The following is a 12048-nucleotide window of genomic DNA, read 5'->3' as shown; positions in this document are numbered from 1 at the left end:
TAGACAAGACCCATGGCCACTAGATATGACCCACGGCCACACTTATGTTTATATTTGACGGTTTTATAAATAACTTAGAATGTGTAATTTTTGGCTTTGTTATGGGTTATTTTTTAAAAGGTTTTTGTACTATTTAACAATATTTTTACATTTTTTTATCCAAAGCACACCGATAATGATACACAGAAATCTAGTCTAGACATTGCAGTTTGTTGGACATCTGGCTCTTCAGGCAACATGAAAAAAGATTTTCGGCATGGTTCCTGAAAGAGCCGGATGCCTCTTATACCTGGTCTAGAATCCCAGACCATTGTAAGTCAACATATACAGGACAACATCAGCATGCAAGCGTTTCTATCAGGAATCTGGGTCAGAGACAATACTTGCTGAAGTCTCTTTAATATGGCAGACATGACAGCCAATCCTGATCCAGACTTTGCTCACGCTCTGTAGAAAAGAGAAAGTCTGATCATCACACTTAAGAATTGAAACAAAACGGCTTCCAGTCAAGCACAACAATGCAAGAAGAGCATGACACTAAGTGTAGAGGGTACACACCGATCCATCTTTTATTCTCGATCACACTCTATAGGCCAAGCACCTTCATCCATGGAACAAACGGCCATTTTGAAAAAAAAATAAAAACTTGCGCCCTTCCAATGATGAAGGAGCTTATGGCGACCCGCTTGCCATCACAAGAACAAGGATGGAGACACGTCTAAGATTTTTTTCTTGAAAGACAAGCAGAGTCTGGTTGGGGCTGACTGTCATGTACCCAAGGTAATGGTAACTAGCGGACACTGCATCCCACAGTGTGCTGTGGATGCTGGTAAACTCCAGAGATGTGACTTGGGGTATTGTACACAATGGAAACGAGGTTCTAATACACAAAAGGTGGACACATTCTAAAACAAAACCCTATTACTGTAACACCTTATGCCACTTAAGCAGGATTTGAGTTTCAAAAAAAAATCTAATTAATTTGAAAAATATATATTTAGATTTTTCTTTTTCTGTTAAAAATATATTCCTAAACAATTTTGAGACTCCACCATGTTTACACTGAATAAAGCACTGCGCAATTGTCAAGTATGGTCAGCAAAGTAGACTTTGATGTTCACCTGAAAAATAATTGTGTAGGTTAAAATTTTACATGACTGGTCAGTGCATGTAGTGCATGGTCAGTGCATGTAAGATGATGCGAAAGGTCTCTCCTGATTAATGAAAAGCATAGTCAGAAGGAATAGTCATTAAATATATATGGCCACCTCAAGGTTCAGTTGACATTGTCTAATTTCTAAACCAAGGCCAAGAGATGGACCTTCATCTAAAGCTGGCAAGAGCAAGTTACACTAGTCTCACAAAACATTGCTCTAGATGATGTCATCACACAGACAACAATGACATCACTAGCCTCAGCCTGGGACCATAGGACAACTTCACCTCAGTGGAAAGCTAATAATGTTATATAATAGCTCTTTAACATCTGAAGACACCCAACATCTTCTAATACCCATCAGCTCACCATTTAGAAATTGAAGATGTGATCACACAGACATAATGACATCAATAGCCATTGGCCGGGGACCCTAGGACATCTGCACCTCAACGGAGAGCTTGTTGTCCAATGTAATAACTCTTATTCCCTATCATTAACCAAACGTAGAACTTTGTGGAGGCTTTGCTCATCTACAAGAAGGTGGAGTTTTTGGAACGTACGATGGAAGCAGATGTCCTGATCCATGGGTAGATCTCATTGACATTATATTATCCTATCCATGGTGGTCTCCAGGATGAAGGACCTCTACAGGATGTAACTCATATGTTTTGTTGAATTTGTACTAGAATTGATAAAAAATTGCAATCGGAGAACATCTCCATCCAAGCACAACTTCCATATATTATTCTCCATTCGCTTGCCCTGTATACGGTATATATACTACACTTTAATGCCACATAAGGGTTGAATTTAGCTCTTCATGCAATATATGCCTACACGACCATCACATCTACTGCATCTTCAAGAAACAAAACAGAGTCACCTTGGAAAGTAAAGTTATGAGAAGGTGAATCTCAGCTCGCACTATTCATCACTCTGTAATTATCATTCTTTCTAAGTCTTGTGATTACACAAAAGTAAATAAGTAATCCGACATTTTTCCTGAATTCATTATTCCCGGTTTAGACATGTAACCTTTGAGTCGTAAAATAAGAGTTTGTCCTCCAGAGATTGACACACGATGGTCCAAGGACACATCACGTCCTTCACCGGGTGGGGGGGGGGGGGAGATATTCATTTTTAAGCAAATTTTTAATTGGTTATTTAAAATAAGACAGGATTTTATTTAACCTTGTGCTGTCTTCTGTATGGTGGAGATTACTGTTATGGCTACAGATGTCTTCTAGATGTCATAGACTCTATAAGAGGTCAGTGGGATCTATATGGTTTCATTGGATTCTTCGTGAGATGACTTTATAGACTGTATATAGTTGAGTATGCTAATTGTATGTAGGAAGACGACATGTTTTCTAGGACTGTTCTTTAGAATAGGCTATAAATACATGGATTAGGTCCAACCACTCAACCAGTAGACTAATCACAAGACTCTTGTGGGTGGTCATGTCAATGGAAATAACTCATATACCAGACACTACATGGATGGATAAACTGGTGTTCAATAAATTGGCCTTCAACCTCACTGAAGTGCCATGGAGATATTGAGGGTGGGCTAAGATCTCAAAGGGTAGAACCCAAAGTTTCCTAAAACCGATGTCCTATCCTAACGATATTATTTAGCTCCCTTTAAGAAAAGGAGCCATGATGATATTGTCATCAATTCCATCAATATTTTCAGTCCACTTTAAGAACGGCAGCCATGACAGTAGTTGTTATTAATAGTCTATTGGTTATAATGTCTCTTCGTTATAGAAGTTTTTGGGCAAATATGATTGATGAGTAATTAACTGGATGATGTCTGGTTACATTCTGCTCCTGGGATAAGATCATTTATAATCTTTGTCGTAGACACTCACCAGACATGGAGAACGCCATGCACTCTGGATTATTACTATTGTACAATATAATAAATTAGATACCAGAGATGAGCTTTTAAATATAGAATTTAGAGTATAGAGTTTTGTCCTTGGAAGATTCCCCCTTTATTATTATCATTTTTATGCTAAGCTATTACTCTAGGGTTGTTTAGACCATGATAACACTTAGCCGACATCCCTCCGCTAATCCCTTCTCTACAGGATCGAGACTAGATGTCCTCAATCAAGGGATCAAAGGAGATAAGGGTTCACCAATAAGCTATAGTGTAAAGGTACATGACGTATTTAATCGCATTCTGAATGACCCATCAAAAATGGCCGTCTGTAGGATGCTTCAGTACTCTGGTGGGCCTGTTTGGTCCTCATCCCCTGAGAAAAGGGTCTCCTAAGGAAGAACTGGAGTTAAAAGTTTAAGAAAATTTAGTGGATGATGTTAAAAGAAAGGATGGGTTACAATATGGACCTTACATTGTGTCATTATGTATCCACCAAAAGTAAAGGAGGACTCATCTATCTTGAAGGTTATACTTGACCACCATCCACCATCCCATGAACTGGTCAACCTTCTTCCATTCTTAGTCCTCCACTGGGTTGATGGAAACCATGGAACTACACGTCTGATATCTTCCCTACATTACAAAGATTTTGATGGATGTAGAAAAATAATGCTCTCTTATATCTACAGGGTCTTCTAGTTTTCAGAAGACCTTCCATGTTCTTTATATATGGTCCATACACGTGACTATAAATTGACCCTAACAGCTATAAAAAACTTACTCAATCAAAGGAAGTGGTGTAAAGAAGACAATGTATTATGAGTAAGTCATACAATGACAGAGACCCTAAGGATAGTCTAATTCCAAGACGGGACAAGGTCCACCACCAATTCTAAATTTGTTACAAATAGCAAAAAGATATTGGGAAGATGTTCCCCAAACTTGGCATGTGACATCGTGGAGTAATGATTGACCGTAATGATTGATACTAATAAAGCTTGGCAGTCCTGTAAGCTGGCATAAGGGTTTACAGTTCACCATGGGGGTATGGCAGTGGAGTTTACCAGCACAGAAGGCCCCAAGCAGACTGTGGGAGGTGTCTGACAATCAAGTTGTGACCTTAGTACCTTGTTGCATGAGAGCTCCAACTCCAAACCAGAAACTATTTAGCAAAGTAAAATTGTTTTCCACGACATCTGAGTCAGGGTTGCACGGGTGTGGGTTATACCACTCGTATGGGGTGAACCTGTGGTTTTTAACAGAGACAGTCTGTAAACATCAGATAAATACAAAGCATCAGCAAACCTGCTAAAACAGTGCAAAGAAAAGAGAAGGAGGTAAGCGTTACTATAAAATAGGCAAGTTTTATAGTCAATGCGTAAATCAGAATGTTAAGCTTAGTTAAAGCGAACCCGTCACCAGGAATGTAATTTTTAGCTGGTGACAGGTTCCAATAGCCTATGCTATGCTACAAAAATCCCTTTGTCAGCATTCCGAATCATTTCAGTACTTTATAATAGTTTATTTTGCATTACCTGTTGCCCTGCCAGTAGCATGTGGTGAGACACGGAGTAAAGGGAGGGGGCAGCTGCAGTCTGTGTGTGCCTGTGTCATCCTCTTCTCCACACCATCCCCTCCCCGGTCTACTCAATGCACAGGAAGTGGCGAGGGGTGAGGGAGCTGCATGTGTGGGGAGGAGAGGAGACAGACACAGTCACACACAAGTGATGGGAATTCCGGCTCTTCTTAGTGAGCTGGCTCATTAGGCTCAGCTCACTAAGAAGAGCCGGCTCTTATGGCTCCTGAACGTCTCTCTATTAAATATATTATAGGGAGCCGCAGGTCAATCCGTCACCCCACACCACTCCACTTTTAACCCGATTTTATCAGGTTAAAGGGGGTGTGGTGAGCCATTTAAGGGGTGAGGTTTAGTGAGTTGGCTCACGTCATTCACGCGACAGAGCCGGCTCCTTCGCAAACGACCCATCACTATCACACACAGGTTGCAGCTGAAGCCCTTCTCTACATACTGCATGCTGCTGGAAGGGAGTCATGTAATGTGAAATAAACTATTATAAAGTACTGAAATGATTCAGAATGCTAATCATTTAAAATCAGCTTAGTATAGGCTGTTGGAACCTGTCAAGAGGTAAAAGTGACATTCCTGATGACAGGTTCCGCGCATGCATGAGACATAACATGTCTGGGTTTTTCAAGAAGACAAAGGTTTTTTCTTAGTAAATATTATAAGATATTTCAAGTTTCCATTTTACTGCAATTTATCTGTTGATGTCTTGTCAAATGGACAATCGTTGTAATAATTATGGTCTACACGGACCACTTACCACTCACAGACCTCTGTACAATTCACCAGGAAACAGTTCTCTATGGGAAATGTGACTTTTTAAAAAAAAAATTTGGCAAAAAGGGCAGCAGGAGCACAACTAAAGACTGATGGACTCCACAACAAAAGTTTACCCCAACACAACGAATCCTCATTCCCATCAGTACCTTTCAACAACACATATGCTTTAATGATACAGGACTGACCATTACCAGGCTCATTACCAGGGTAATAAAAAAAATTAGGGGCTGGACCAAAGATAAGTTTTGTCTCTTACACCCTAAAAATTTGTATTTTGGAAACAAATATACAACATTGTTTCTACCAAGGCAACTCGGACACAGCAGCTCATCTCTATGTAAGGTCGATGCCTATATAATGGCAGCTTAGATACAGTTCTGTGGTAGGGTAGATATATCTACAATATTATATGTATACCAGTCTCACACAGAGAGAAGTGACGACTTTCCAGTTATATCCAGTGATGTCTTCTCTGATTGCAGTGAGAATGAAGTAGAAGGAGAATACTGTAACTTGTGCAGCTGCAGATTTCTCTATAGCCTCAGTTACTTGACTATATACTGACTTACTGTTAATTATGACATTAAAAGGTTAATAATCTAAAAGGTTCTATAATCTAAAATCTAAAAGGTTTCATAATCCATCATATTAAAGGAAGGTTGGGACAAATCTGACAGCCTCAGTAATAAATCTCAGTGCCCAGAGTAAGGTTGAAGGATTTATGATGCTCGAATTGCTAGAATGCAAAGGAGATCAAACTGTCACAATGACAACCATTGCGACCTCTATAGTTGGTCTATGTGCACATTGGGAAATTTTAATCTCAAAGATTGGTTATAGACATGTGATCATGACATTTCATGGCCAAAATGTCTTTATTTATATAGCGCACACAGATTATCCAGCGCTGCACAGAGCTTGCCAAATCAGTCCCAATCTCCAATGGGGCTCACAAGACATTCAACCTACCAGTATGTTTTGGAGTGTGGGAGGAAACTGGAAGACCCGGAGGAAACCCACCCAAACATGGAGAGAACATACAAACTCTTTGCAGATGTTGACCCTGGGACTTGAACCCAGGTCCCCAGCGCTGCAAGGCTGTAATGATAACCACTGATCCACCATGCTTCCCCCTGGATTCCTATGACCTTGAATGGTGAATTCTGCTATAGGACCTCCCTTTTCCAGATAATATACAAATCATATGTGTATAATACACAAGTGACAGTCACGCGTCATTAAAGGGAGTGATGTTGCTTAACACGGTACTTAAACCAACATCTCCATTACAAACAATAGCATCAGCCTTACACGTATTGACTAAAAAGTGATCTATAGCTCAATACGATGTGATAAATCCAGACACTAATATATTCCTGTCTCAAGTACGACCGCAACTTGTTCTCACGTGGGAGTAACGATTCTCCGCTGAAAGCTTTTCCAGGACGTCTAGGATACGGCTGATGCATAATCAAAACCTGCAATGGGATAATGACTCCGGTCCTTGGGAACTGCACGGTGACACTACTCAGGAGGTAATCACTCGCTGATATTTGCTTTCACAGGAGGAAGCGGCAGCCACATTACCTTCCACATGTATTATGTGTCGCCAGCCTAATATGCACTTACTGGAAAATGCAGGTCATTTCTCTCCACAAAAAAATAGGAAATGGGGGAAAACAAAGTTGTTTCTAAGATAAAGAAATTTGTAGACCTTGTTTTATGTCGTGTCTGTGCCAGATCTTCCGGTTAAGCTGAAACAAACTATAGGAAGTGCGGAAGGGGCATCTGCCTCCTACAAGACATTGGAGCAGAAGAAGCAATATTTCTGCTTATTTACCAAATGCCCTGAATTTTCGGGGAAAGTCCCCAGTTTTTCGGCTTTCAAAACCCTTCCTTATAGTGGGCATTTGCATTTGGTTTAGGGCCGAGTAGGGCGCAGCAGGGTGTAAGCGCACCCATATTACCCTCTGGAATTGTGGAGTCGGATATCAGTTTTCACTGAGTATTATTTGTTTGGTTGGGAGTTGCAGTACCACATGCAACCTCAAGATTGTAGTGGCACTGTCATCAATTCAATACAATGGGGCACATTTACTTACAGGGTAAGCGGAGTTCATAATCCGACGATAATGCACTGTACCGAGTTTCACTAAGATTGAGCACCCAATATCCTTAATGTGTCGCTTCCCCGCTTTCAGTTCAAATCAGTCGGACAGTCTGACAGCGCATCCCCTAATTTGATTTGCACGGAGACCAGCGCAGCTGGTGACCCAAAAAAAGGGTCACATGCGCCACAATCGATTTCCGAGATAGTTCTGGTCTTCTTTGATCTTCCACATGTCCCGAATCTGATTGGATAAAAAACTTGCCCTTGAAGCAAGATGGCGGCTGTGTTCCGGACATACCCTAAAACATAGACCCCCACCACGCATCACTTGCCAGGGTATAAAGACCTGTTGTAAACAAACAGCAGCGCGGCACTGACAAGTTTGTTTGTTTTTACGGTCGCCCGCCTCACCCTCCAGCCGGTTGTATAATTTTTTTTACCAGTTTACTGTGTCCTAATTAGGCTGCCGTTCAGTCTAGGGGATGGGGGGGGGACACTTTTTATGTGTCTTCTGGCATCTATAATAACAAATAATAACTTTGTAAAACAGCACGAGGCGCTCAGGCAGAAGGCGCCAGAGCACCTCTCAGCTTCACCGGCTTTTAATTTATGCACGCCCCCTGCTGCAAGACTCCCGCTACTCCCGGCCTGGGAACTAGGAAATAGCGCAGGTCCCGCTCTCTCCAAGCACCGGCTCTGACGTCACCGGCCGGATGACAATTCCTTGACCGGAGGAGGGTTGCAGCGGGGGCGTGCATAAAGTAAAGTTTGGGGAAGCTGAGAGGCGCTCAGGCGCCGTCTGCCTGAGTGCCTCCAACTGTTTTACAGAGTTATTATCTCATAATAAAGATGGCAGAAAAGGTGTTAAAATCGGTTCCCCCATCCCCTAGACCAGTGATGGCGAACCTTTTAGCGGCCGAGTGCCCAAACTGCAACCCAAAACCCCCCTTAGTGCCAACCAAAAATTAAAGCAGTAACTTATTGCTCCCTGTTCAACAACTTTCAATCATATTGGCCTCCTGGGGACAGCAACACAGTAGAAAGATGGAAAATTTTCATCATTTTAGCTTCTTTCCAGTGCCCCTCTGTACGCAGAGAATCGTGTGGCCAGCAGGAGGTCCTCCAAAGATAATTTGGCTTTGTCTACTCATTCTCCCTCTTCCTACAGTCCCAAGTAGCGAAGTAAGTATCAAAATATGACTGAAAGCAGCATCTTTTAAGTTTCTTGGAACTGGAGGAAAATTCTTTGAGTCCTGTCTGGTGTGCTGGGGCGATGGCCCGGGTGCCCACAGAAAGGGCTCTTAGTGCCTCCTCTGGCACCCGTGCCATAGGTTCGCCACCACTGCCCTAGACTGAACAAGCAACCTTATTGCTTTAATTTTTTTCTTTATTGGATCCCTAATCATACCAGAAAGTGAGAAACTTTTGTAACGGCTGCTTTATACTGTAATTGGTTGTGAAGAGTTAAAAGGAAACACATTTTTCTAGCAGCCTGTATTACTTTCAAATTCATCTTGGCAAAATATATATAAAAAGAAAAAAAAAAATCAATAAAAACCATTAAAAGAAGGGCTGGGATTTAACCATAACGATTCGGAGGATAATGAATTTCTTACACTACCCGTGGAGCACTTCACGAGTCATTACGACAATTAACAGAAGCAGATGTGTAGAGAAACGAAGAGATAAGAAGACTTTCCCCCGACGCGGTATAAAATTCTGGATCTTCTCGAGGGAATTTAAAAAACTTGCCCTCCGGATGTCGTTAGGGGACTAAATCGGAGGTAACATATTCATTACTTCCATCAATTAAAAAAATACATCACTTCTTGGTACAGATAACTAAAAATGGAGCCTTACAGTCCGATCCCATAATTGGCGAGTCGTCTAGGATCCCGTTTCCGCTCCTTCCCGGAGCTCGTCTACGGTAGTTATAATTGCAAAACTCTTTTAATTGCCAATGTCATAGCAAATACATTCTAATTACTGTTTCTACACTATGATTAATCGGTGAATTTATTAACTCTTATAACTCAGGGGGCTTCGTTTAGCTGGAGTAATGAAACCAGATTGTAATAAAGCCGCTAATTAACGAGTAAATATTCATGGATGGCGTGGAACATACTTAGCCGAATGGAAACAGATTTTTCCAGTGTTGTTTTTTTTTATTTTCAAAAACACAAAAACGACGCATCCGGTTTGGTCTCGTGTGCATATGGAATGACTGTGGTTACACACCGTACGATATAAGGCTATTGATCACAGTGATCGCTACTCTAATCTTGGAAGGAAAGTAAGTGAAATGAGAAAAAGATGACAAACTAATTTCTCAGGAAAAAAAATTTAAGTTCACAAGGAACGTTTCATTTATCTCACGCAATGCAATCGGTTCAGAGCAATAAAATGTATATTGGGGAGCTACACCAAATGATGAAGCCAGGCTGATTGCAGAGTTTGCTGCTTATGCTCGACCACTCTCCACCACATGCTTGGCCACAAGTATATGGGAACGTCAAAAACAGCCAAAAGTATAGACTATTTTTGTCACTCTAAAGACCTAAATGTGTGGCAAACTCTCCGGTATAACAGACTGCAGGAAGCAGACAGTGGACCCCCATTTTTGAGATGAGGTGGTGCAACTCGTATCTGCCACGTGTTTATTATGTGGATATATCATAAATATTATACATGAGACCAACCCTTTAAGCAGAACTTCCAGACCAAGTACCTTCAATCACAGAAAATTTACTTGGAAGTAATATGCAAATTAGCATTATACAGTCACAGGGGCACTCAAGGCCAGCTCTTTCCACGTCAGAATGCCCCTCCACTTGCATCCAAAGAAATCACTAGTTGTTACTTCTGAAGGACACAAGGGGAGCAGGGGAGCAATGAGATGGAGAATCCTCAACTTCAGTGCTGAGCTCTCTGGCTCTATGACTCTATACAACTTTTTGGATGATGCCACCATGTTGGCCCATAAAAATAATATGATCTGGAAGGTTTATGAAGTTCCCTTAGGTAAGTTGGGCCCTTACTAAGATCACCTGAAGGTAACACATCATCAAGATCTGAGACCTCTCAATCCAGAGGCCCCGTAGCAGCTCAGTAGTTGGACATTATAATATGAGCAGCCCAGATTTGGGTCCCAAATTTAGGTCTAACTTCTAATAATCAGAGTGGAAATCTTGGGGATACAGCAAACGAATCATAGGAATTGTATCTGATCTCCAGGTATGAGGGCAGCTACGGCACCTACGGGGACCCGGGTACTCCATGGACATGTCTAAAGAGACCAACCCTCTAGGTGCCACAGTTAAAGAACCACGTCATCAGTAAATCACTGGTGAATGTAACCCTTGCTCATAAGCCATTGTTCATCTGACAAAACATCAACATTCTTTTTTTTTACCGGGATAATCCTTTGCCAAATCCTGGACACACATCATGCAAGATATACCATAGTATACAACATTCACAATATTATCACATAGCATAAAAATGGGATTATTTGAATTGAAAAGTTTTTTCCCCTAAAAATGTAAACCATTTCCACCCCTAAATCCCCCTAACGTTCTCACTGGGGTCATCACCCAACTTTATTAGTTAATACAGTGATGCATGGAACAGTGTAGGGTGGTGGCCCCATGAGAGCTATTTTACGATACTTTTATATATGTTGTTAATAGTGGCAGCGGGACTGTGAAAAATGGATTTATATTCCAGGACTGGAGGCATTTCCTCACACTGCTTTGTTCTTATCCCTCTACAATGAGCAGCTCCACAGTGAGTAAAAGCAGTAGACGGCTGGGGGGGAAGGGCTGTAAGGAAGCTCAATGCAGAGATCTTATAGCACAGTAGTGTGAGAACACAACCCCACTGCTCCAAGTCCAGCTACAATCCTGGAAAATAAATGTTTTTTTTACAGACCTTCTACTAACAACACACAAAGAGATAACACAGATATCAATGCACAAACCTAACGTTGTCTAAAAATTTGCATTGCCAAAATTCGATTGCCTTTCTATACAAGTTATTAACCATCAGCTTGCTATCTACCAATACCTACTGTATGATCACTTAGGGTGTTTTACACTCTCTAGCTCAGGGCTAATGTCTAACATGAAGTTTCTGCCCCTCCCCGTTACATTTATTAAATAAATTCCCCCCATCATGTGTTCCTTATAATTCTGTTATCTTCTTAGGGGGCAGACGTTTTCATCCAGACACCGGGGCTACAATTGACTTGTACACACTTTAGCTAAGGCCTAGATGATTCTGCCCTGTAGTATTATCTATCTGAGGCAGCTACAATACATGAGCTAACACTGATTCTTCTATGTAACAATGATAAAATATTCAACAGTTCATACATTTTACAAAAGCCATCTGTGCCGAAACCGAGAAGTACTTAAACCTTGGCCTGTAAGACCCCAGCCCGTGTCACGCTATCGTCTGGCTCAGCACCATAGTACACAATCTCACTACGGTAAGAGATGGGTCTGTCATGAGATTCAATAGGG

At 41.3% G+C, this 12048-nt stretch overlaps 1 protein-coding gene across 7 annotated transcripts in view; it reads right to left on the bottom strand.

The window, feature by feature from the left end:
- Nucleotides 1-12048, bottom strand: part of GRIK1 (glutamate ionotropic receptor kainate type subunit 1) — a 228557-nt gene that overhangs the window by 28043 nt on the left and 188466 nt on the right. For 4 of the 7 annotated variants that reach the window (XM_072138648.1, XM_072138650.1, XM_072138649.1 and 1 more), the window contains one exon: nt 4178-4296. The exons of 1 other annotated variant lie outside the window; for it this stretch is intronic. In XM_072138648.1, coding sequence (XP_071994749.1) covers nt 4178-4296 — 119 coding nt within the window. Of the gene's footprint in view, nt 1-387; nt 448-4177; nt 4320-12048 lie in introns of those variants that run through there. 2 more of the 7 variants (XM_072138653.1, XM_072138654.1) reach the window with 2 other exon arrangements.

This window comes from Engystomops pustulosus, chromosome 2 (assembly GCF_040894005.1).
Source record: "Engystomops pustulosus chromosome 2, aEngPut4.maternal, whole genome shotgun sequence".
NCBI classification, from domain to species: Eukaryota; Metazoa; Chordata; class Amphibia; order Anura; family Leptodactylidae; genus Engystomops; species Engystomops pustulosus.
Note: the sequence above shows the minus strand (reverse complement) of the source record. Positions and strands in the feature narration are given on the sequence as shown.